Source organism: Desmodus rotundus, chromosome 2 (assembly GCF_022682495.2).
Source record: "Desmodus rotundus isolate HL8 chromosome 2, HLdesRot8A.1, whole genome shotgun sequence".
Lineage (NCBI taxonomy): Eukaryota > Metazoa > Chordata > Mammalia > Chiroptera > Phyllostomidae > Desmodus > Desmodus rotundus.
The window spans coordinates 206,688,533-206,712,812 of record NC_071388.1 but is presented as its reverse complement, the minus strand read 5'-3'; the positions used below and the strand labels follow the sequence as shown (position 1 = coordinate 206,712,812).

The window sequence follows — 24,280 nt, the reverse complement described above, 5'->3', positions numbered from 1 at the left end:
CACATACCTGAGAACACATTTGTGTGTGGAGCAGGTATTTAGAGTGATTTGAGACCCTGGCTACAATCTCTCAGCTGTAAAGCCCTCTGCAGGAGGCGGGAGGCTTCCCACTACAGGCCGGGTCTCTGGGCCCCGCTGCAGCTGTCCACTGTGCGTCCACGGGTGAGTGGACCTGTGTGCGGTGCTTCCTATGCAGAGCAGCCTCTGAACTCCCAGGTGAGACCAGAGCTCCTGGGCCCAGTCTACCTCCCTGCTGGCAAACAGCTCTCTGGGCAAATGGGTCTCATCGGCGGTGGAGGTGGCCAGGGCCCCACTGTGCTCCTGCCCGGACGTACCAGCCAGCCGACATCTCCGCCGTTCCTGTGCCCCCCGTCCAGGGGGCGAGGGCCCCAAATCGGCACTCTGCAAGCGCTCCTTCGAACCAGCAGAGGTTTATTTGGTCATCCACTCTCCGCGTGGCCTGAAGGAGAGGGTCACTGATGGGCTATTCTTTGTATGGAGTGTTTCCTGAACAGAGAGGGGACGATAGAACTTTAAACCACAGAACCTCAGCCAGGGAGGGTCAAGGAGCTGTGACATGTGTCCCTGAGGACACGTGAGTCCCGGACCTACAGGCCTAGAGCTGGTGGCAAGTTTCCGGCACCGACCTTGAACATCAGCACCTCCTAACCATGCCCCGCCCTTGGACACGGTACGGGAAAACATTTTTTAAAAAAAAACAAAACACTCAGTGCACTTCGGTGACTTCCTCTGATATCATTTCATCTGAGTTAACCCCTTCGGTGTTGCCTTAATCATAGGACTCTTCTAAAAACTGTGTATTCATTGCAGGCTGTCCTACACATGCCGTGTGTATCTGTGTGTTATCATCATACCTGCCACCGCAAAACCAAACATGCTTTTAAAACTGAGACTCAAATGCCTTTTTAGGAAAAAAAAACATACTTTATTTAAAAAAAATAATAACTTACAGATGGAGAGAACTCTCGGACCCACGACTGCCCGTGATTTCGGCACGGCGCTGCCGCCTGGGACAGGCGTGCTTCCGTCTGTGTGGTCTCTGCCTTCGCAGACTCTGTCGGCGTGGGGACCTGCGCGCAGGGCGGCTCTCGTTGCGGGCCGCGCGCTGGTGCAAAGCAGACACGGAAGTGTCGTCTATAAAACATTTCCGCCAAGGCTGGGATGTATTTATATATTTATGTGCATATGTAATCTCACAACAGCTAACAATCGACATCATCTTTAGTCCAAACTGAAGTCAACCGAACCTTAAAACTACAGCACGGAATACATGTCAGCTTTATAGTTCCCGTACAACATTTAAAATATATTTAAACTTTCAAATACATTTGCAACGCCAAAAGTGAGAAAATAAAGTCTTAGCATTTAAATACAAGCCGCCACAGAAAACCTCCAGGAAATACAGAGAGTGCTATAGTAGAGGTGCAGGCAAGTCCCGGGGCCGCCAGCTGTGACAAGCGGCATCAGCCCATGGCCCTGCCCAGCGTGACACCGTCAGCGTCACAGCCACGCGACAGCCGGGCCGGCATCAAAGACAGATAGAGGAAGCACAGTGACACGCCTTCCCGCCTTCAGGCCGCTCAGGTCTCAAGCCTCGAAGCCCTTTGCTTTACTCTTGGAAACGAGGTGGCCGGGAGCCCGGCGGAAAGCAAGCGCACCCGTCCCCAGACCCGGCTCTATTTGGCGCTTTGCTCCAAAGCGGAGTATTCGGCTTCCGACACCCGGGAGGCGTCAATGAGCTTGGTGAGACCTGTCTTGGCCGAGTACTTGAAGATGAAGGCTTTCATGAGCTCGTACCGGTAGTTGCGGTTGATGAAGCTGTAGAGCACCGGGTTGACGCAGCAGTGCGCCAGGGACAGGCACTGCGTGACGTGCAGGGCCGTGAAGAGGAAGCCCTCCAGCTGGCAGGTGAAGGGGATGTAGTGCAGGACGGAGAAGACGTCCAGGAGCACCGCCACGTGGTAGGGCAGCCAGCACACCAGGAAGACCACCACGTAGGAGAAGATGATCTTCCGGCTGCTGTGCTTCTCCTGGTCACCAGACGCCGAGATGGCACGGGCCAGCAGGAAGTAGAAGACGGCGATGACGCAGAATGGGATGACAAAGCCCAAGATCACGGACACCAGCTCCATGCCGATCAGCCACTCCTTGGCACTGTGCTCGGGGTAGAAGGACCGGCAGTAGGTCTCGTTGTTGGACGCGGACGTGACGGTCTTCAGGTAGTAGGTGTCAGGCAGGGACACGCAGAAGGCCAGCAGCCACACCAGGACGCAGACGATGCGGCGAACCATCTTCTTCCTGTGGCTCGAGGTGTTGGTGAAGTAGGTGATGGACAGGTAGCGGTCCACGCTCATGCACGTGAGGAAGAAGATGCTGCCGAAGAGGTTGATGGAGAAGATGAGGTGGGTGACCTTGCACGTGAGCTCGCCCATGGGCCACTGGTTATGCTGCACAAGGCTGACCACCCAGACCGGGATGGTGACCACCACCCACAGGTCGGCGATGGCCAGGTTCAGGATGTAGCAGTGCGTGTCGTAGCCGGTGGTCTTGGCCTGGATGTTCACCCAGACCACCACGGAGTTGGCGATCATGCCGATGACGAAGATGAAGATGTAGATGAAGGACAGCGTGTAGAGCAGGATGCTTTTGTTGGCCATGCTGGGGCACGTCACCGTGTCGACCACGATGCAGTCGCTGCTGTTGCAGGGCCAGCTGATGTCGGAGAAGTTCCCCGGTTCCGAGTAGTCGAAGAGATGCAGATCCATGGCGCCGAGGGCGGCGATCGGGGCGCCTGCACAGAGACTCGAACCACAAAGCTGGAAGAGAAAAACCGCTGCGTGAGGAAACGTGTGCGTTCCGGCCAAAAGGCTTTTCCAGCTCCCCGTGTGCTCGGCTGTTTCGCGTCAGCTCAGCAGAGTTTTCGCCAAGCAGACAACCAGAACAGAACTCTGCAAACAGAGTCTCACACACCCAGAGCCTAAGACCACGCGGTGCCCAGAGAAGCCTGCACCAGCATCCAGCTCCCCTCCAGCCACAGCCGGGGGGGCCCCCCGTCCAGGACACAGAGCTAAGGGCGCTGGGTGCACGCACACGTGAGCTCCTCTGCAGCAGCCGGTGAGGGCTGGGGACACGCCCTCACCCCCTCAAGCTCGTCACCTGCTGCTGGAACCAACCCACCATGCTTGGGGCCAGGGCTTAGCAGCGACTCGGTGGTGCTAGTCAAACCAGCCCACAGGCAGAGCCCACAGCCAGCAGGGTGGGCCAGAGACACTGAGGCTGTCTGTCGCGTCTACACAAAGGCTTCTGGACGGGAAGGGACAGGGGGCTGCAGAATAAAAGACTTTCCAGTTCCGTGACTTCGCAGTTCACACACCCCTCCTCAAGAAAGAGTCACATGTTCCCAAGGGCACAGGCAAGAATGCTACTGAAGCACAGATTACACACTCGCAAAGAACCTCAAGACGGAAACACCCCTGTCGGTGGAGAGCGGTTCGGCATGTGCACCGTCTGGAGTACATCTCAGCTGTGAAAGCAAAGGAGATGGGCGCTCACGAGCGCGGGGAGTCCTAACACCACTCGCACGCGCAGAGCAGTCTCTCCCGCGTCAAAAAGGGCAGAAGCGACGTGCGTTTTTACCCGTGAATATGTGTGTGTAAAGGCGCAGAGAAAGCTCGCTGCGTGTCTACAGCTCCGGGCCAGGAGGGTGGGCTGAGGGGACAAAGCAGGGATTGCAGTTTTGACTATAAACTTTTGTATTGTTGGAAAATGGCATGAAGAATTATGTACATTTTAATTAAGAAGTTTAAACTGGCAGTTACAAAGTGGTCCTGGGGATGTAAAGTGCCGCACAGGGAATAGTCAGTAATGTTGTAACAACTACGTAGGGTGCCAGGTGCTTGCTAGACTTACGGGGGGACCACTTCATACGTTGTATAAATGTCTCGCCAGGATGCTGTACACCTGGAGCTAATATAACATCGAGTGTCAACTGTAATTGAAAAATAAAATAACTATGTAAGTTGTAATACAGACAGGAATGTCCCAGAAAACCGTACAGGTTCACCGTCCCTGTTCCTGGACCACAGACACCCTCGTGAGAGCAAAAGGCAGTGAAGTCACCATCTGCCCCCTCTCCTGGCACTACCCAGGTTTCATCTCACCGATCACCTGGATTCTAGAGTCCTTGCCCGACACCTGCACGCAGACGGCACCACGTGTCCACCACAAGGGGCAGCGGCCTGACCTAGGCCTGCACGGGACCAGCGCCCGCCTGGCCTCCCCCGCCACCCGCCTGGGGTCTGCAGAGGGCCTCGTCCACTCCCGGAAGCCCCACGTGGCGGCTCCACTCTGTCCTCGAGGACTCTCCTGGGAGATGTGCCTCTTCTTCGTCAGGCTCATTATTGGGCCACCAAGTGTCCTTGATGACAAAGAGAGCAGCTGCAAGCCGCCCCAGGTATCTAGCGGCAACGCAAGGCTCTGCCCGGGGTGAGCAGGTAGGCTGGGGGGAAAGCCCAGGGTGGAAGCCTCCAAGCTTAGCGTCCCCACAGGGCGGCGGTGTCCTGCAGAAAACTCCCATCTCCCCAGACAGACTGCCCAGTGCTCAGGCCACTGGCCAGCGCTCACCCAAACCATCTTCCCTACATTTGCCATTTCCCACCACAGACCTGGAAGACCCCTCCCTCGACAAATAACAAGTGTGTCCGCTGTTTCTCCCTCTCCCTCCCACCTGGACCAGGAATCCGCATGCTGTGTCCTGAGTCCTGGGGCCTAGTTTATGTGTCTCCTGCTACTCAAGCCCCGCCCCCGATGGCTCCTTCGCCTTCCTGCAGACACACACAGCCAGTAAAGTCGCCTGCCCTGAAGTAGCGCTCGGTGAATCCAGAGTCAATGAATCCAGATCTGACCAGACCCCACTGAGATCAGAGATCTGAGGCCGCTGTCCTTGGAGGTGAAATCCCCGCTGAGTGGAGATGCCGCTGTCACCCCTTACAATACCCCCAAATGTTTGGGGTGGCCCTTCTGTGACGGACTCTGCTGTGGGACACAGTGAGCCAGTAGGACCCTGGCCCCCCACCTATCCCCAGACCTCCCCGGCTAACCGAGGTGGCCAGGAAGCAGAGGGCAGGGTGGGGGTGCCCTGGAGCCCTTGAGGGCTTTTGAGGAGGAAGCAGGGAGAGCTGAGATGACCGGGGACGTGCCATGAAGAGGCTCACCCAACCTGGCCAGGGCCAAGCCCCCACAGAGGAGAGCTGGAGGCAAGAGTAAGGGCTTGATGGGGGTGAGGGTCAGGCTGGGACTGTCCCTGCAGGGGCCACAAGGGTCTTGAGCAAGGGGTGGCTTCGGTGCTGAAAAGGCTTCTGAAGATGGAAGTGACACAAACCCTGCAGGTGTGCCAGAGGCGCGGTGGCAGGGTACAGAGCTAGCTGGAGGCAGGCCACTCGGGGAGGAAGGCGCTCCCAGGTCACATGGGCCAGGCAGGGCCCCCAAGCACCCACATGCACACCAAGGAAGGGGCCGTCTGGGCTCCTCAGGACCTCCGCCTACAGGGGGCCTTCTCGACGGGCTTTCAGCCCTGTCCTCCCCTCGTGGGAAGCTCTGGGAGCCACTGCGTGCTGTCCCCAGACAAGATCGCCTGCTCGGCTTCTCTCACTGCTGTGCACCTGGAAACGGGGGCCAGGCGGGAGAGGGGCCGGCTCCCTCGGGCTGGTGGCTCCCATCTCCTCCAGAGACTTTATCCAGTGGGAACCGCGCTCGGGTCTCCTGGGAAGGCCCCACCCCTTCTACCTGGCTGGCCTGCTGTTTCCCTAAGGAGAATCCTCAGGCCCTACGGAGTCTAGGCAGTTGCACGTGACCGAGGTTTGGTTTTCCTGTGTTTGCCTCGCGGAGTTTTGTTACGATCCTGCAGTAAATCCACAGGGCAGCCCAGGGACGCTTGAGCCCCGGCAGGCGCCTGCGGCCAGAGCAGAGTGGGCAGCAGGGTGTTCGCCAGTTGCGAGCAACCAGAAACACGCAGCCTGACCACATGCTCAGGAGTGGCCCCGAGTGATCCTGGGTTACACAGGTAAAGAACTGTTCTGAATCATTTGAGAACTCAAAAAATAGGAAGGGAGAGAGGGAAAGGAAGGAAAGAAAAGGGCAGGCCATACTGTAATTCAGATCTAGGCCAGCTGCCCCCGGCGTCCTCAGACCTAAGTCAGTTAACACTGGAGACCCCCATCCACTTAAGTATCGGGGGACAGAATGAACCCCACATCCAGAAACCCGATCTGGCCTGGGCGCTCAGCTGTCTGACAGGGAAGCCGTGTGGCACCCAGCAGGGCACAGCCAGAGTCCCACGTCACCACGGCTGCCGCCTGGGCTGGCCGAGTGTAACTAGAGCTCGAACTCCCACCCTGCTGAGGACCAGGACCAGGCCGTGGGCGGTCAGCCCGGCTGAGAGCCGCTCACTGCCGCTGTCCCTGGGCACACACAATGGGGTGCACACAATGGGGCTCCCGGAGAACAGAGGAGGGTTAGCCCCTTCTGTGCAAACTGAGCAAAGACTCTCACAAAGGTGTCTGGTGCCGCAGGAAACCTGGGGGAGGCCAGCTCTCTGGCGGGATGGAGCCCTACACGTGCACAGTCCCTACGCCGCCCCTGCTCCTGTGCCTGCCCCCCCCCCCCCCCCCAGGCAGCCGCAGCCTCTCCACCCTTGGAGCGCTAGGAACAAAATGCAGGTCAGCCTCCAGACCTGCCAGTGGCTCCGCAAAACTTTCACCGAAAAATTGCGCAATTCCCCCGCCACTGTGATAACAAAGCAGCGATGGGCCTTCCCCCAGTTCTAAATTAGAAGATTCTTACATAACAAAACCCACCTAATGGCCCTGCAGAGCGCCACCAGGTAGTCCAAATTAGAGAACCATCCCTGTTTCTTTCTCCTTCTTTTTTTTTTTTTGCTTGCCTTTATTTAATAGCAAATACGTGTCCCGGAGCTATAATTTCCTGGACTCTAAAAACACTTGACTGTTTCTAAATCATGCCTGCTCACTTGGAAGGCATTCGAGTACCATTTTTGCTCCCAAGAGTAAAACGGAGTTCCTCACTTGCCTGGCTTTTAAAGCACAAGCACTTTCCAGTCCCCAATTCCACTCCTGTTCTGCAGAACCTCTGGGGAAAAATCACGTCCTGAAATCTTTAAGGTTGGTTTCTTCTCATTGGTCACTCTTAGGGTTTACAGAGTGACCCTCACCCTCAGGCCTGGGTAACTTCCACCAACGTCCCGCGTGTCTCCTGGAAAACCAGAGCCTCGCTGCCTAGAATGTGGCACAAAAAGCCACTGTTCCTCAGTAAATAGGTTTTTTTGTTTGTTTCTGGGTTTTTTTGTGCATTTTTTTCCATCCAGAAAGCCTATACTTTGCCTGTTCGGGGCCTGACTGGAAACCCTAATACCTTCTCAACCCTCTCAGGACTTGCTGTAGCAGGGGAGAACCTCCCCTCCAAGGTCCTGCCTCCCTTTGAAGCACAGGCAGCTGCTTTTGCTATACTTCCCCCGAAGTTTCCTTAAACTGATTGCAATGCACGCCCCTTAAAAAAAAAAAAATCAGATGGGCAGCAAAAGGCAGGCGCTTTCCAGTTTTCTTTCGCCTTCCCACCTGCGCGTCTGTTTTCCTTTTGTTTTTCCACCCCTGCAGCCCCTCCCCCGCCCCGGAGCCTGTGGCATCAGGCTTCGCAGTTGTGCACAGTCAAGTGTTTATGGCAGAGCCGGAGAAAAAAGAGCAAATTGTTTCCAAGCTCGAGCCCCCACGTGCAACGGTGCCTCTGAGAGGGCCCTGCATCGGGGAGCTGGTGCTGCAGGGAGGCGGCCGGCAGCTTCTCCCTTTAAAATCTATGCAAAGTGCGGCCAGGCCCCGCAGCCCAGCCTCTCTCCTCTAGGCAAGTCGATTTGATCTCGGCATTTTCCTGGCATAAATAAAGGCACACCCAGGCAGCATCGGCGTCTAAAACGAGAACGAAAAGTTATCACGTCAAGACTTTGCAGAATGAACTTTCAAAGGGCTGTAAACCATTTCGGTGTGTGTGTGGGGGGGTCATTCCACTTCTGGAAAAATGTAATTATTCTGTTGTGAACTAATGAATTGTGAGAAAGAGAGAGAAAGGAAGAAAGAAAAGAAGGAGAGAAAGAGACAGCCAGTCTGACTTTTACAACTTCTCGTTCTGTCTGGAAATTACAAGTCACGCTTACCCACCCATCTCTGACCTCACTCCAAAGCTCTTCCTCCGAGACACCTCCTGAGTATTTGAGCATGCTCACAAAATTGAGCAAAATTTACGTTTTACCTGGAGAGTACATTTACATTACAAAATCTTAGATTTGTGCATTTTTTTCCCAGCTGAAGTTGGACTTAACGCCTTCTGAGAGGACAAGAAATTAGATTAGCAAGGACGCGCTGCATGGAGAGATGAGGAGGCAGAGCCGGCCGCATATAACACTCAGCCTTGGGGCTCTCTGAATTCCAGAGTCCGGTGGCCCCCCCACCCCGCCCTGCAAAGCACTGAACTCAAATACACTCCGGCTCCACAGACGCTCAGCCCAGTTTTCTGCTTCCCGTAACACAGCACACATCTTTCTGGAACTGCCTGTGAACAGCTGACTCCATCTCCCAGTGATGTGCCGGGAGTGAACCCAGTAAGCAGGGTACCCGGCAGCCCCCCCGTGCCAACTCTCAGAAGCAGAATGAACAGTCCACCTTCTGGCGAAGCCCTGTGCTCCCTGGAGCTTAAATTCCCACAGCAGCCAATAAACACCGGATTCCTAAGTCCAGCAGACACCCGGAGAGGTCGCTCCACAAGTGGCCTGAGGAAACTGCCCTTTTCACTCTCTGCGGGGAAAGGTGTCCCCTCCCCGGGGCAGCGGCCACGCTTTGCCATGCAGCCATGCGACCAGCCGCACAGCTCTCAGAACGCAGACCTGCACCTTCGCAAGCGCCCACCCCAGCGATTCGAAAGAAGCCTCTGACAAAGACCCCTCAGCTTAGGAGCAGGAGCCCTGCCCACCGCCTCCCGGCTGCCCCCTTCCCACCAGGGCTGCAGAAGGAACGGTTTCCTTACCTCCCGGCTGGCTCTGGCTCGTGCGCTCCCTGCCTTAGGGCTGAGCAGTTCCAAGCGACTGGGAGCTCCGGGGCTGCAGACTTGCAATATATACACTGCAGCGAGGCGCCTCTAGATGGCAGCTTTGTAACCCTCAACTCCGCACCGCCCCCCCCAACACAAATGCAGACACGCATGCACGCACACACAGGCACCCCCCCTCTTTGTGAACCCCTGTCTGCTGCTTCCAGCGAAGCAGTGCGCTCTTGGAAAACCCCCCGCTTCCTTCCTCTGCAAAGCCTAATGGAGCCTCAAGGTCCAGCGCCCGTGGGGGAAACCGCGTCAGCAGAAGTAAAACTGCGAACAAACGCTAGTGCTTTGCGAAATCGTCAGATATTTATCTGGTCTCAAGTATATCTTTAACAATCCCATTAGCACCGAGAGCTCCCTTTGAATGCCTCTCAGCTCTGGGGAAGACTTTGCTCCCCAGACAAACGCGCTGAACTTCTGAACCTGGGTGTTGATTTATTCAGCCTGGGTTTTCTTTGTTAATTCCTCCAAAACAGGAGCCCAGTTTTAGTGGGAGAAATCTACCGGTATCACACTATATGACCCCCAGAGCCGGGGAAAGACCCTCGATAATAGATTGTATTTGGATTCTTTTATTTGTAAAGGACTTCAGGCCAAAGCCCTTGGAAATCTAAACGGAATGGTATTCTGAAACTGCCAGACACCCATTAAAAGTATCAAAAAACGTCTTTTGATGATATCTTTTCCCCGAGGTAAGTTTAGCCAACAATTTATTATGACTGTTATTATCATTAAAATCTACATTCTTGTCTAGAAGTGGGTGGCCGGGGGGCGGGTCAACCCTAAAAATGCACTCCAGGTAGATAGCCTTCACCCCCCACGGCCTATTTAGAAAAATAACCACAAAGCAACAGCCTACACTTTCACTTTTCAAACCACGCTGTGGGGCTCTGCTCCCCCAGTCAAGCGCGCTGTGTTTGCGGGTTCTCGGAGGGCAGCCGACATCACTCGCTGTGTTTTTACTTTCTCCCTCCCGAGCTAAAACTTTTTGAGATTCTTTTTATACTTCTACTAAAAATAAGGGCGGGCAGCCAAATGCGGGGCTGGAGGGCCGAGAGGTCGGCTCTCCTGTGGCTGCGGCCGCAGGGTGGAGAGAGCCCTTAACAAAAACAACATTTTGTTCAGACAAATCTTCAGGCCGGAGAGGTGTGGGGGCGGCTGAGAGCGCACCTGCTCTGCGGAGGCCCTGGGCCTGGGGGGGGGGGGGGTTCTGCTCACAGCCGCCAATCCAGTGCCTGTCCAAGGCTGCCTGGCATCTGGGCACCATGAGGGTCACCTCCCAGCCCCCAGAGGAAGCTGCTGTCCAGGAAACTGCAGCAGCTCCATCTTCGCCCTCCAGGTGTAGGGAGGCTGTAAGGAAGCTCATTCACCACTCTTTGGGTCCCGTTTTCTTCTCGCGGGTGCCCCCTGTGCCGGAGCCTGATGGGAACGTGCCCACACGCCGCCAAGCAGCGGTTTTTTCCCTGACGCTGACCACAGGCTCGGCTGTCTATTTCTGTGAACTTGGCGAGCTGTACCTTTGAGAACTCTCTCCTGGGGCATGTTCGGGGCCCCACCGAAACCCAGGACGGGTTTGAATCCGCTCGGATCAAGTGTGCTCTCTTGAAAAGAAAGCAGCATTGAAGAGAAACCTGCGACAGGATGCGGCTGCTAGCGTGGAGGAAGGAAAATGCAAAGTAGTTGTAAAAAAAAAAAAAAAAAAAGAACTCAGTTCAGTTCCTCCACAGCAGGGAGAGGGGCCCTCCCTCCCTGGGGCCAGGCCTCGGATGTGGGCCACCCGACTGGCTCGGTCCTGCACTCTGGGAGGTGGCCCACAGCCCTCCCGGTCCTCCTCAGCCCGAGGGTCCACACCCCCGGCACCCGGAACCTGGTCCTGGGGGAAAGGAGAGGGGACATAAGCAGTGATTTTCAAGGGAGCAAGACTCTATCGCCCCAGGACCTGGAATGTCCTGGGACCCTTGGGAAGTCTACCTTCAACTATTAGAAAGATCCCATTTGTGGGGGCGGGGTCCCACACACGGTGAGCGTGGGAGGAGTGAGTTTGGTTGCCCCAGTAGGAAAAGGAGGAGGAGGGAGGGCCACTGGCCCAGCTGACTCAGGGCTCGCTGCCTCCTGTGGTCCGCTCAGGGAAGTGACCGCCCGCAGGGTGCCCATCCAGCCTCCGCATGCTCCCGTCTGCACCTGGGTCTCACAAGGAGCGGGCTGCGTCCCGCCCTCCAACACCTCCCAATCAGGTTTGCCTGCAGGCGCAGCAGCCTGAATCACCCCCCTGCCTGAAATCCGGCCTCGGCTTCACCCTAAAAGCTCTGGAAATTTCAGGAAGGGGAAGAGGTAGGTGCAGGCAGGGTCCCGCATCTGTGTGAGCAGTTAGAACAGGGTGCATGCATGGAGGCTGGGGACTGAGATGTGACCCCAGAGACACGCCACGGCCTGGCTGGCTTGGGGACTGAAGACTGACTTTGCCCAGGAGCAAGCTCAAGAACATGGCGCCGTGGACCCCTGGGTCCTGCCCCTGGGCAGGATCATGGGCATCTAGGGGCTTGGCTTGGTGGGACCGGACCTCCTCCCCTGAATGACAGGCACACACATGGCTTCTTCTACCGGGAACGACCTGGGAGCCAAGACAGAGAGCCCTGCCCCCTGGAGCCTGGGCCCTGACCCGACAGCTCCGCTTTGGAACCCCAGCTCACACGCCCTGTGCCCGGCAGCTCGGCCCTGCTGAGCATTAGGTTATCTTTGGAACAATTATAATAGAACCTTCTATTCTGGCCAGGGGCCTCTCAGGATGGAATGAAAGGGTTTCCTAGAGGCACCCCGCAGGTCCCAGAAAGGCCCCACCCCTGGCCCCAGCCAAGCCCAGCGACTGACTGCCGCGGAGCATTTCCCCTGCAATGGGAGAGACAGGTAGCTCAGGCTGGCAGCCCTCCAGGGGCTCTCCGATACAGTTTGAAAGAGTTCGTCGTAGCAGCCAAACCTGAGCCTCCACTCTGCGCCACCCTGTTTGTTTCTCCCCTAACTGAGGAAACAAGGCCCAGAGAGAGTGGGCCACCTGCCCAAAGGCAGTGCGGGAGAAGACAGGTGGAATTCACGCCCGGGGCCGCCCAACGTCACAGCACAGGCTGTTACCTGGTGCCACAGAGAGACACGTTCGGAAAAGGAAAAGGAGCAGCCACCGTAGCCACCTGTCAGGCTGTCTGAAATGGGGTTCCCTACGAGCGCACCCTTGGATGAGAATCCGGGGGCAACCGATTAACGAAGGAAGGGCTCCCAGAGGAAACTCATTGTACAGAAAAGTCTTGGCTGCAGCCTGACCCCACCTGACTCTCTGAAGCCCAGACACGCCCTGAATTTGCCTGAACTCCAGGCACGGGAGCTGGGTCCTTCGACCACTGGACCGGGGCTGCTGGGAAGATGGGGGAGCGTGGGTGTGTAACCGAGGGATACTTCCTGCTCCCAGCCGGGGTGGGTGAAGCTGATCCGGGACCCTGAGGTCGGCCTCACGAAGACTCGCTCCAGTCACAGGTCTGGACTGGAAACCCACACTAAATGGAGGGGCGGGGCACAGAAATAGGAGGGTGTCAGAAGGTCTGGGAGCAGCAAGACCCCTAGTTAGGCCTCTCTGGCATCTGTTACAGCAGTTTTGACCCAAATAAGAGGATATGTTTTTTCTCACTAATACACACGCCAACTTGTTTCTACCTCAGGACCTTTGCACCCGACATCTTCTCTTCCTGGAATGCTCTTCCCAATGATTGTTATAGGACTACCTCCTTCTCTTATTCTGCTGTAAGCTTAAATATAATTTCTTTAGAAAAACCTGTTTTTACCAGTCTAGCCAAATATCCCCCCATCCCAGTTACTCTCATGTTATCCGGTATTTTTCATAGCTCTGGGTCACCATCAAAAGTCAGCCGTTTATTGTTCCCCTCCTCCCCACGAGGGCAGAATTCCCTGAAGGCAAGAATGTTTTTAGTTTGCTCAGTGTGGTACCCCCACGGTGACAGGCAGCGCTGTGACATCGGCACGTGCTGGGGTCTCGTCAACACCAAGTGGACGAATGAACTCAGATGAACCTCGTTTTTGAATCAGGTTTTTGTCCCCCTTATATTTCACTCACCTTCTGCCTCCCGGAAATGGGGGGTGGGGAGGAGGTAGGAAAGGGCCCAGGTTAAATGTTCTAGGAAAACAGAAAGCCATGAACCTTAAAACCAGGCAAAAGACTTGGTATTTCACACAGAGGGATGTCCAGATGACCAGCAAACACGAAGAGGGGACGACTTCCTTAGTCGTTGGGAAAGTGACATCGGACATCTGAACGGCCTGCACCCTGTCGGACAAGGCTGCCGGCCCCTCGATGTCGCATTTCCACAGGGGTTTCTAAACGCTCGCTGTCACTGCCTGGACTTGCCGCGTTGCAGGCGGGTGGCAAGGAGCTCACCGCCCACGCGCCGAGCGGCACCGCTGTGCGGGCTGGGGAGTGGGAGCGCGGCTCAACACTTCGGCCGCACTCACTGGAGCTGACCACACACGCTCCATGACCCAGAAACTCCATCGCAAGTTTACCCAGCATGAAGGTGCAGTACCGCCCACAGAAAAATGCGCAAGAATCTCTGTGACATGACTGCTTATAAGACCCCGAGCTGGGAATTACCCAACAGTAGCAGAAAAAAATATTACAGACCAATATCTCTCATGAACATGGACATGAAAATCCTTTAACAAAGGAAATCAAATGCAAGGACACATGTCGTGACTGAGCCAGGGCCATCCTCGACAGGCAAGGCTGGCTTAACACTCGCATTTCGGCATACTTTACTGCATTAGTAAAACGAAGCATCTGAGAATATTCAAAATCAATTCGTGATAACAAAGTTGAATATAAAAACAGAACGATTCCTATTTGATTTGAGTCCTCGGTTTGATACAGGGAACGTGTGGATTTGATGGAGGACATGTACAAACATGTAAAGCTAACCTCCTGCCTACTGGTGACATTGGGACACTCCCGACATTGAGGGTGAGGCGAGGACACCCATTCTTGCCACCTCCTTCCCACGCTGCAGTGCAGGTCCTAACAAGTGCCAGGAAAACAGAAAGAAAGAAAGAAAGCCATATGGATTGGAAAGAAAGATTCAAAGCCACTTTTATTAGCAGGCGATGATTATTCTACAGAATACAAAGTCGATATACAAAAAAGTCAGTTGTATGTCTACCAGCAACAAACAATGAGGAAATACAATTCTGAACTTCCATTATAGTAACATCAAAAGGCACAAAATACATAGGAATAAATTTAGCAAAAGTCACGCGAGGCCTCTACAAAATGGCCCTGAGCAGAGCGGAAGAAGACCTTAGTAAATGGGGAGATGTACCACACTCATGGACTGGGAGGTGTGATCTTGTTGATACGTCAGTTTCCCCCAAATTGATGTACAGATTCAACGCAGTCCTAAATCCCACATGGTTCTTTTGTAGAAATTGGCAAGTTAATTTTGAAATTTTTACGGCAACTCGAAAGACCTAAAAATCGCAGAAGCGATTTTGGAAGGGAAGCATACCAGAGGACTCTCACTGCGGGATGCCATGCCTGACTGCGCAGCGACCGACATAGCGCGGTGTTGGCAGGATGAACGAGCGGAGTGCGGAGCAAATGCGATTCCGCAAACGGACCCACACGTACCGTCGATCGACAGTCACCAAGGGCGCCACGGCTGTTCGCAACGTTTGAGACCAGCCACGTCACCGCGTCACGGGAGAAACCAAGTCCCTGGTGTCTCTGCAGCGGGGGTCGTCTGGGAGGGGGAGTCCTGGGCTCTATTTCTCGACCGGACTAGTGTTTACATGGGTGCGTACATTTACCTAATCTCAGCACGCCGCCCACTGAGGCGTGTGCTCTTTACTGAATTTTCCTCCAGTAAGTTGTAGAATAAATACACGCAACGATATCATTCACTTCAAATTTTGAGGCACTTGAACAAAAGTAGGCACTGTCTTTGGCGAGGCACCAACGGCCTACGTCGGTGTAAGAAAGGCTCCCCGCCCACCCGAAGACGCGGTCCCCTCTGAGGGGAGCAAGAGTGAGACGGAGCGGGACCCACGGAGCGTCTGCACCGTCTCTGGAATATTTCCATTTCTTTAGGCAAGACGCTCACCTTTGTCAGGTCTTATGGGCCGCACACAGGCACGCTTTCCATGACTTGCTATTCTCTATGTTAGAAATTTCTCACTTTAGCCTCTAAATTATAAGAAAAGAAAAAGAAGCTTGAAGAGGAAGTTCTGGGCGAAGCATTGCTTTCTCCGCTTTCGCTCCATTGCCAAGTCTGACACAGAAGAAGATGCCATCTGATCTCTGCGGGAGCCCGGGAACCCTCTCCCACGGGAGCGCATCAAAGCGCGGCAGCCTAATGGGGTGCGGGGGCAGCAGGTCACACCCGAGCCTCGTTTTTCTGAAACGCTGGCGACATTCTACAGCATTGTCATTGCAAAGTCCCCCAGCTTCGATGTATAGATTTGGGCCTCAAAACCAACACCGACCCAGCTCGAAAATATCTCCACCTGAAGACAAAGATGAAATATCTGAGCATATCTTATAAAATTCTTTCCGTGGGTGTGGTTTTTAAGATGACAAATTTTATGCATGCTGATACAGTTATATATTTTAATTTCTGGTTATGTTCGAAAAGACCTCTAACACGCTTAAAAATACCATGTCAGTTCAAATTAGTAAGGGGGACGCCTCCTTCCTTCCTTCTTTCTTTTTCCGTTCAGAAAGAAAAAGGAAGAAACGGGCAGATCAAGATCTCACTTTCAAAGGACACTTTCCTTAAAAATCATTCACAACAAATGTCCAGGGTTTCTATTCAAAGTTGCACTCGCTTCCACTGAAACCCCGCCCCCAAGAAGCGAGCCAGCGGTGTCCTCGCCCTTTTTTTTAGGTTGGGAAGGCCGCAGCCCGCGGTCTTTGTTGGTGATTGCCAGAAACCGTCCCCGAGCTAGTTTAAGCAAAAAGGGATGCAATGGCTCCAACATCACACCAGGGGGAAGAGGGCCCCGAGCTGGCCTCGGGGTTGGCAGGGACCAGCGACTCTGGGGCATCGGGACTTCCTCTCGGTTTCCCATGTCCGCCCTTCTCTGTCCTGGACCCATTCTCTCAGGCTGGAATCAGGGCGCGAGGTAGCTCATCGGGTTCGTATGTCTTCGCTTCATCGCCTGGGGTGAAAAGAGACTTCTCTCTCCTAGTACTAGTTTGAAAAGCCCCTTTCCAACATAGGTCAGGCGTCACTCCCTCGGCCAGTCACCGTGGCCAACAAGTCAGGGCAGGGGAAGGTGACCAGGTACTGCTGCACTGTGCACACTCGGCACAGGTCTGGGGGAGATGCTACCCGGTCTGGGAGAGAGCCCCAGACGGGTGGAGGTGCACACACACCCGGACTTGGTGGAGGGAAAGGATTCTGAACTGCCAGGGAGGCCGCAGGGATGTGCGGTTTACGAGGGATGGCAGGGGTGGGGACTCAGCAAAGCAGACAGCCCCAGTTCGCGAGTTGAAGAGACGTCAGGTGGGCGGTGTGGATAATCCCCTCCAGAACCAGAGCCGGTGGCAGACGCTGCCTCCACGCATGGAGGGGCCGTCTCGGGTGTTACTGTAGGCAGTCAGCTAGATATTAATAAGGGAACGAGAGCACAGGGAATGAGACAATGAAGCATGGAGTTCAATGAACTGGGGAGCGTGAGCCTGTCTGATTCACCGGGAAGCTGCAGCTACACCCCAGCGGACCACGGCATTGCTCTGCCATGCATCAGCGCCCCCCTTCCCCCATCCAGTACCAGACTGTTGTGGGGGTGCGGGGGGAGGTGCCGAACCATCGAGGCCTGTCAGTCTGACTGGGCAGAACCTATCAAAAGCCCACAGAAGCTTGGGAAGTTGATGGTTCTTTTGAAAAAACACCGGGTCCATCCCAAACCCAAGCTAACGTAATCCCACAGGAACAAAGAAACTCTCTCTCTCTCTCTCCCTCTCTCTCTCTTGGGAGCCCCCACTCACCCATTTGTTCCTGCGCTCTCTCACCCAGGAGCACGCGGCCATGGGGATCTAGCGGCTACCAGGCCCGCGGCAGACTGCATGGGCTTCGAAGGACTCAGCTGTCATAGGAAGCGGAAACTCTGGACACTGGCTTCTGTCTTGGCCTTGCTGAGGTCACGGTTGGACTTTTTCCACGATAGGATGGAAGGAGATAACACATTGGAAAGCTAGAGGGCAGCTTCTATTTCCACCAGAATAGACTGCCTTGCCGCACCACAGTCTCCATGCACGGGCCCTTGGAAGGCTTTCCTCGTGGTCCCGTGGAAGAGCCTGATTCCCACCAACAGCACAGACAGAAGTCCTCAGCTGCCTTCCCACGCTGTCTCAGAGCCGGCAACCACTGGCCGGGGTCCCCAGGACCTCCAAAGTCCCTCCCGAGCCTGACTCGCAGTGACGGCCGTGCACATATCACCTCTCAGCCCCTAGCCCGCCCTCTTTGCCTGCTCTGTGAAAACGGACACGAGCCCTTTACATGTGTTTACGTTGCCAGCTGGCATGACACTCAGCTGCGTCAGTGGAGGGGGCGGAGAGATGGGGGGGCGGGGGGGGTGCCTGGTTCCTTCAGCTACGGCACCTGGAGGCAGCCAGGCGCTTCCCCCAGCACCCTGGCTGGGCTTTTTGTACAAAACCCAGGTGCCCTCTGATGAGAGATTTCCCCGTGGACAGCTTTCCCGGGACCCCACGGACAGTTCTGGTACGGCCTGATGGTGCGTCACCAAGGCCACGTCCCTGCCACCGGGAGGCCCCTCCTCAGTGAGGTCTCAGCCCAGAGGTCGTGGCTGCCCCTGTGTCTGCCAGTCCTGTCTTCCTTGGAGCGCTCTCTGCGTCTCAGTTGCCATCCTCCATCCCCAGCCCTCTGTCAATGTCACCCATTTACCTTCAAGTCCTGGTGCAGTTTCTCTCTGACCCGGGCCCTGCCCGACCCCTCACCTTGTTCCTCAAGAAGCACCTGCTCCCTCCCATTGGGAATTCACCACCCTCCTGGGGAGGGGGGGGCACAAGCCTCAGTGAGGCTCCCTGTTAGTTTTGCAAAACAAGGGAAGGGTTCATAAGCCCTCGGGCGGGGTGTGTCTGAGTCACCTGCTTTCCTGGACTGGAGGAAGGGATGCGGGCAGGTAGAGTCCCCTGGGCACTTTTTCTAACTCCACTTTCCATCTTGAGATTAAGTTCCACGGAGGACTGAGTCTACCTAGGACTGCCAGCCGTGGGTCACCACAGCTCCTTAGGACACCGTGCACAGGGAGCCTCAGCCCTGGTTCCCCCCACCCCCGCCCCACCCCTCCCCCACCGCCCAGCAGCGGTACAGACAGAGGTGGGACACAGCCCCAAGCAGGACAAATTTCCCAAAACGACTGGAATGAGTTGAGGTGACATAATTAAAACATCACCAAAGAAAATGCTTTCTTTTTCTGAAGCTTATATTTTTTTGAGTCACTTCCCTTCCCTTTACCGTAGCAGATGCTTGTGAACCGAACTGCCACATGGTACAAACCCAGCAGCCCCGTCCGGTGGAAGCCGCTCTGAACACAGCCTCCTGGGCAGCCCACCCCCGCCCCCTGTGTGGGACCGGGCCCTCAGGCCCCTGACCACTGGGTCTCCGGCCTAGCCTGGCCACAGAAGGACTCTCAGACACAAGCAAAGGTCCCCAGCTTGCCTTCCCCCATCAGGTTTCCACCAGACCCCTCCCTCGCTGAGCCTGCATTGACTGAACTTGTGATTCGGCTCCAAACAGCAAGCCCTTTTCCAGCCCCGCCGGTCTCCCTGACTGTGACCCCCAGGAATCTGTTCGGCTTTTTGGTCGTTGGCTTCTGCGTGTCGGGGTCTTTGCTGCCTCTCTTAAAGGACTGCAGACACAAACATGCCCAGCGTCACCAGGGCCATCTTTAGGTGGGGGGCGTGTGGGTGCTGAGACCTGGGGTTCTCCCCTTCAGATCCACGTTCTGCCCCCCACCCTGCGCCTGCCCTCTGCCTGGGAGGTCCACCCAGTGGATGTGTCCCCGGGCCCCTGGGCACTCTGGCTTCTGTGGGGTTGGGCGGCAGACAGGAGAGAAATGTTATCTGCTGTCCCACCCTCATCTGGGTGCCACTCAGAGCCACCAACACCAGGCAGCTCTGGGTCCTTCTCCACAAAGGTGGGTCCAGGTGTCGTGGGGCGAGGACCTGACTCAGTTAGGTGGGTCCCCTTAAAGAAGAGAATACGCAGTAACAGAGAAAATGCCAGTGGCTCGCCGAGCCCCCAGCGAGGGGAGATGGGCCAAGGGGAACTCACAACGGGACAGAAAGGGGTTTTACCTGCTGCGCTACTTCCTCAGACGGTTCCGACGAAGTCGCACCTGCTCCGGGGCCGCTCAGGGGCTGCATACCCGTCTGTGTCACCCCACTCTGTCGGGGTCCCCACTCGCCTGCCTGGTGCCCATGCCCTTTGGAGACAAACGCTTCTCTGTTCTGATAGAGAAGCCCCACAGTTTGTATTTGTGATTCTCCCACAACAGCGGGCATTGCCATGTTTTCCAAATAAAACTGTCCCCCCACTGTGCCCCTCCCGCAAAAAAAGAAGTTGTTTGGGGTCACTGCAGCCTTGCATGGTGGGCAGGGCGCCCAGACGGGGAGCACAGGTCCCGAAGGGGACAGCAGCCCCTGACAGGCGGGTTTCCGTGGGGGGCGGGGCTGTGGACCCAGGGTTCTGATGGTGCTCACTTTGCCTTCGTCCCCCATGGGCATTCGAAACCAGCTGAATGAACTGTATAGTCCAATGACAGGTGGGTGGAAACAGGCCCGCCCTCTCTCCCCTCATCTGTCTGCTCCTGTCCCCTCACGCACCCTGAGGACACAGGTACAAGTCCTGGTCCTGAGCGGCCCACCAGGAAGGTCTCCTCCCTTCTCACACCTCCTCTCAGGGCTTCACAACACTCATTTGCATCTTAAAAGATCATCACCATTTTGCTCTGGAAAGTCCCCCGGGTCTCCCCAGGAAGATGTAAATTACTGTGAACCTCTGAGTCAGAGCGAGGAAGGAAGAAAGGAGGGTTTGCCAGGGAGGAGCAGGGCCAGAGTTCACCCACTGGCCCCCGAGTCCAGACAGGCAGGGCCCTGGCTCTGCTGGGACAGGAGCAGGCCGGAGCAGAGTGCCAGGGCCCGGGATCCAGGCAGATGGAGGGCTGGGAGGGCGGGGCTGAAGGGTGGATCCGGCCGCCTTGGACACTGGCCACCGGAGGAACGTGATCTCACAGCCCAGGACGCTGTTGTTGTTTGCAAAGTCTCCACCTGCCCTTTCGAAGCCGTCGCTCCGTGGATTAAATGGGGGCGGTGCCCAAGGACAGGAGACAGACCCCTCATGACCTGTCTTGACCGTGGGCTCAGCAGGCACCTGGATCCCGCTCTCCCACAGTCACTGTGGACTCTGGGAGGTGGCCGGCAGGACGGTCCCCTCATGCAGGGCCTGCTGTGCCTCAGAGGTTCAGGGGACCTGCTTTCTGCATCCCTCCTGGGGGCCAGGAGCACACTTCCTTCCTGTGGCCACATGGCTCAAAGCCACAGGTGGGGTTTCTGGGTGGATGAGGAAGGGACTTCAGCTGGCTGGTGGGAGGGGCCCCAGGCTCTGCAGCGCCTGGAGGGGTCTGGGAGAGACCCCGAGGGCTGGGAGGACAAGGGAGAACTGGGGAGCAGGGCACGCAGCCCCTCCTCAGTGTACCCAGGCCCCTGGGGGTCCAGCTCGGGGGGGATAAGAGAGGCAGAGGTGGGGGGTGCCCTGTGGCTGTGTGGGTGCAGGACGTCCTGAGGGAGGCGGGCAGCCACTGTGGACACCCCCATGGGAAGAGACTCGGTCTCTGAAACAAGGACATGAGTGCAAGGCAGAGGCTCAGGAACTAGACGCCAGGAGCAGGGCCCAGGCCGTCCAGCCAGCTAGTGAACAGGCCTGAGCCACTGCAGCTGCCCGGGGAGGGGGGCAGCCAGGTACGATGTCCATGACAATGACTGCAACAACAAGTAAATACTCACTGTCAGCTCTTACTGTAGGGGAGACATTGCATGCACCTCTTTGAACCCTGGTAACAGCCCTGCAGAGGGCATTAAAAATGTCTATCAATACCCCCATTTTACAGGGGTGACCCTGAGGCTCGGAGAGGTCCCTGTCTGGATCAGGGAAACTGGGTCGAAGGGCTTTGCAGAGGCCGCCTTGCCCGGAGCTAGTCTGCGCTGCATCGTCAGGAAACAAAGCAGAGCCTTGCACGGGCTTGAGTTTCCTTGAGAGTTGATGCCATCAGTCAACGCGTACTTGATGGCCGGGTGACAGGAAGAATGTTGACACACCAGTCCTAACTGTACGGCTGGAACCTGAGACTTTGTCTTCCCCCGGCTCTGCGGGTCAGCACGCTGGCCTGGCAGATGTGTGGGCAGCGGGGTGTCTGCCCAACCCCCAGCCTCTCCTGCTGGGACGTCATCTGGCAAAGCAGCCAGCGCTCCAGCACTCCAGGCCCCCAGAGCCCAAGCGTGGGCACGAGGAAGGACGGCCCTAACTTCTCCCTGACGCCCCTCAGACTGCACAGAGTGGCCGGGGACAGCTGGCCCCTGGCCTGATCAAGGGTGTGGGAGAGGACAGGGCATGAAGCCAAAGCCCCTCTGTGGGAGGGCTGGCACCTTGATGTCCACTCTCAAGGCACGCGCGTCAGGAGGCCAGTGGGCATCCCTGGTGGCCGGTCCTCCCCAGCGGAGTCACACCCGGCACAGTCACGTCAGGACCGCTCGAGAGGCGGGGACTTCCTCGGCTGCGCTAGAGAATGTGACGATCAGCAGACGCTGCGTGCCCATCAGCCCTCTGGAAACGAGGGGACGGACCTGTGATCACGGCCGCCGGTCTTCCTCCAAACCCGAGACATGGCGTGCACGTCCCGAACGCACTCTCTGGGTGCCCTGCCGCTGCGGTGCCGTGCACCCACTACCTGGGGGTGACAGGCGCAAACTAGGAAGGGTGGGGGACCGCCTGAGACCTGCCCTGTGGGACCTGCCGGAGAGACGCACGGGAGTGGGGACAATGTGGTCACTGGGGGAAGGGTCAGAATTTTCCAGAACTGATGAAAGACACAAATCCTCAGATGCGAGAAGCACAGTGGCTCTCAAGCAGAACATGTACAAAGAGCTCACGCCCAGATCCGTCGCACAGAGATTTCAAAGCACTGGAGTCGAAAGCGATGCCAATGCTTGTACAAGTGGGCCAGGGAAAAGGCAGACCGGCCCCGAGGAATGGTCCCCGGCTGGGACAACAGAGTCCAGAGCCAGGGCAGCGACACCTTCCTCAGGATGAAGGAGAGCAGCCGTCGGTCTGGAGTCGCAGACCCTGGAGAGTTACGTCCTCAGCGTGAGTGCAAAACAGAACCTTCCACGACCGCACGCCCCGAGGTCACCCGTTCACCTGCACAGCGCCGTGGTCCCTGGTGGTTTGCGGGGTTCTGCAACTGGCCCCCAAACCCAATCTCAGAACACAGTCATCGGCCCAAGGACGCACTGAATTTTAAAAATTATCTGCAATTACTCATTCCCAAAAAGCATTTCGACAGAAATAAATCTTTTGGACTATCAGAAATTGAGGGTTTTTTTGTTTTGTTTTTTTTTTTAGCAACAAAGCTTCCTTAAAGGAATTTCTTTAAAGGTTCTACTTATGAAAGAAATTTTTAAGAAAAAAAGATTTAATATTCAAAAAAAGGATGAGCAAAGAAAATAGCAAACTTGTACATAAATCTAAGCAAATTCTGAATTTGTGTCTGTGTAGCTTGTCCTTCCTATAGTCTTTTGCAGATATGGAGGGACAAATTGCTTCTCTTTGGAGCATCTTTTATTTAGGCACTAAACTTTGGTCACTGTGCTTACATCTTTAGAGAACATGATTTGAATTATGTTAAAACAAAAAATAAGTATAATATTTTAAACATTCCTTATCTGTGTGAAGCAGCTCTGGACAATTTTTATATTCTCCTTTATACTTTAGTACGTCTTCTGCACTTTCTAGAATCATCATTGCTGAGGTCTGAAATATGAAAAGCCTTCATCAGCCTTCACTCCGGAGGGGGGCCACACTGGCAGGCCTGAGCACCCCCCACCCCACCCCAAACACAAGGCCAACAGACATCTCCTCCTTGCATTTGGTAACAAATCTCAGGGGGCACTCTTACTCCCTCAAGTCCGATTTCTCACTGTAACCCCAAGAACCAGCAACACGTGTCACGGAATTCGCAGAGAGAAAGTAGCTGCATGTAACAACAGCAGGGAGGGCCCGGGAGAGGCCGAGCGAAGACCGCGCTGGCCGGTGAAGCCCCGTGGCTCCATGGGTGGGCCCGGGGAGGCCAGCCCGCCAGAAGGGGCCGGAAAGAGGCCGGTTTCCCTGGTGGGCACGCCGGTCATCAGAGTGACCACGTCACCTCTCGCCAAGTAAGAAGCAACCTTCACGTCTGAAACTCAGCGCGCTGAGCCAGGTATCTAGTTTCTCGAGAGACCGGGAAACGTTCACGGACAACACGCAAACGCTGCTGCCGTTCTGCGCTTCACCACGCACAGAGCTGCATGGCGTGTTCCCCCCGGCCACACATGGAACGAATCTCTGAAAAGGAAGCAAAACTCTTGTGGTCAGAATGTGGCTCCCTCCTTTGTAGTCGGGCTGAAAAAGCAGCCAGAGAGCAGCTGTTCCCTAATAGCTTCATTTCCTTTCTCACATGCTAGAAACTCGAGGTTTTTCCGTTCTCATCACACTGCATGTTTTAGGCATGCGAAGTTCAGCAAGGATGCACTAAACCATGCAAATAATTTAATAAATAAACACAGCTTCTCTTTCTAGTAATAGAAGAGTGTTTGGCTTGGAAAAGCCAGTGAACTCCCCCGTCAGAGCTGTAAAGTATTCCCAGGGGTCTTATCTCACCTCCCCCAAGAGAAGAGACTGTATTACATGCCATGAAATCCCCGTTTTATAACCCAGTTGTAAAACGCAGCATAAAAAGCCGTTCTGTGGAGACTGTGGTCCAGGCCGAGTCCCGC

General features: G+C 55.7%; 1 protein-coding gene across 4 annotated transcripts; it reads right to left on the bottom strand.

Moving 5' to 3' along the window:
* Positions 1-929: 929 nt before the first annotated feature.
* ACKR3 (atypical chemokine receptor 3) lies at positions 930-20,104 on the bottom strand. Of its 4 annotated transcripts, none has more exons than XR_011650910.1 (3): positions 19,550-20,104; positions 17,219-17,382; positions 14,322-16,831 (listed from the first exon to the last, which is right to left on the bottom strand). XR_011650910.1 is itself a non-coding variant. In XM_053919248.2 (2 exons), the coding sequence occupies exons 1-2, from the start codon at positions 19,616-19,618 to the stop codon at positions 1,698-1,700; spliced, it is 1,209 nt and encodes a 402-aa protein (XP_053775223.2). In that variant the 5' UTR covers positions 19,619-19,700; the 3' UTR covers positions 930-1,697. The 4 variants fall into 4 exon arrangements, 2 of the variants coding, with proteins under 2 accessions (XP_053775223.2, XP_024419818.1); XR_011650911.1 differs by having other exon boundaries at positions 14,322-15,732; XM_053919248.2 differs by lacking the exons at positions 14,322-16,831; positions 17,219-17,382 and adding an exon at positions 930-2,837 and having other exon boundaries at positions 19,550-19,700.
* Positions 20,105-24,280: the final 4,176 nt, after the last annotated feature.

Bases quoted from the DNA above. Each gene is read 5' to 3' on its own strand.
- ACKR3 (XM_053919248.2), bottom strand. From the start codon at position 19,618: ATGCAGCCCCTGAGCGGCCCCGGAGCAGGTGCGACTTCGTCGGAACCG. The intron at 2,838-19,549 runs GTAAAACCCCTT...TTTCTCTTCCAG, and splicing joins CTGAGGAAGTAGCGCAGCAG to CTTTGTGGTTCGAGTCTCTG.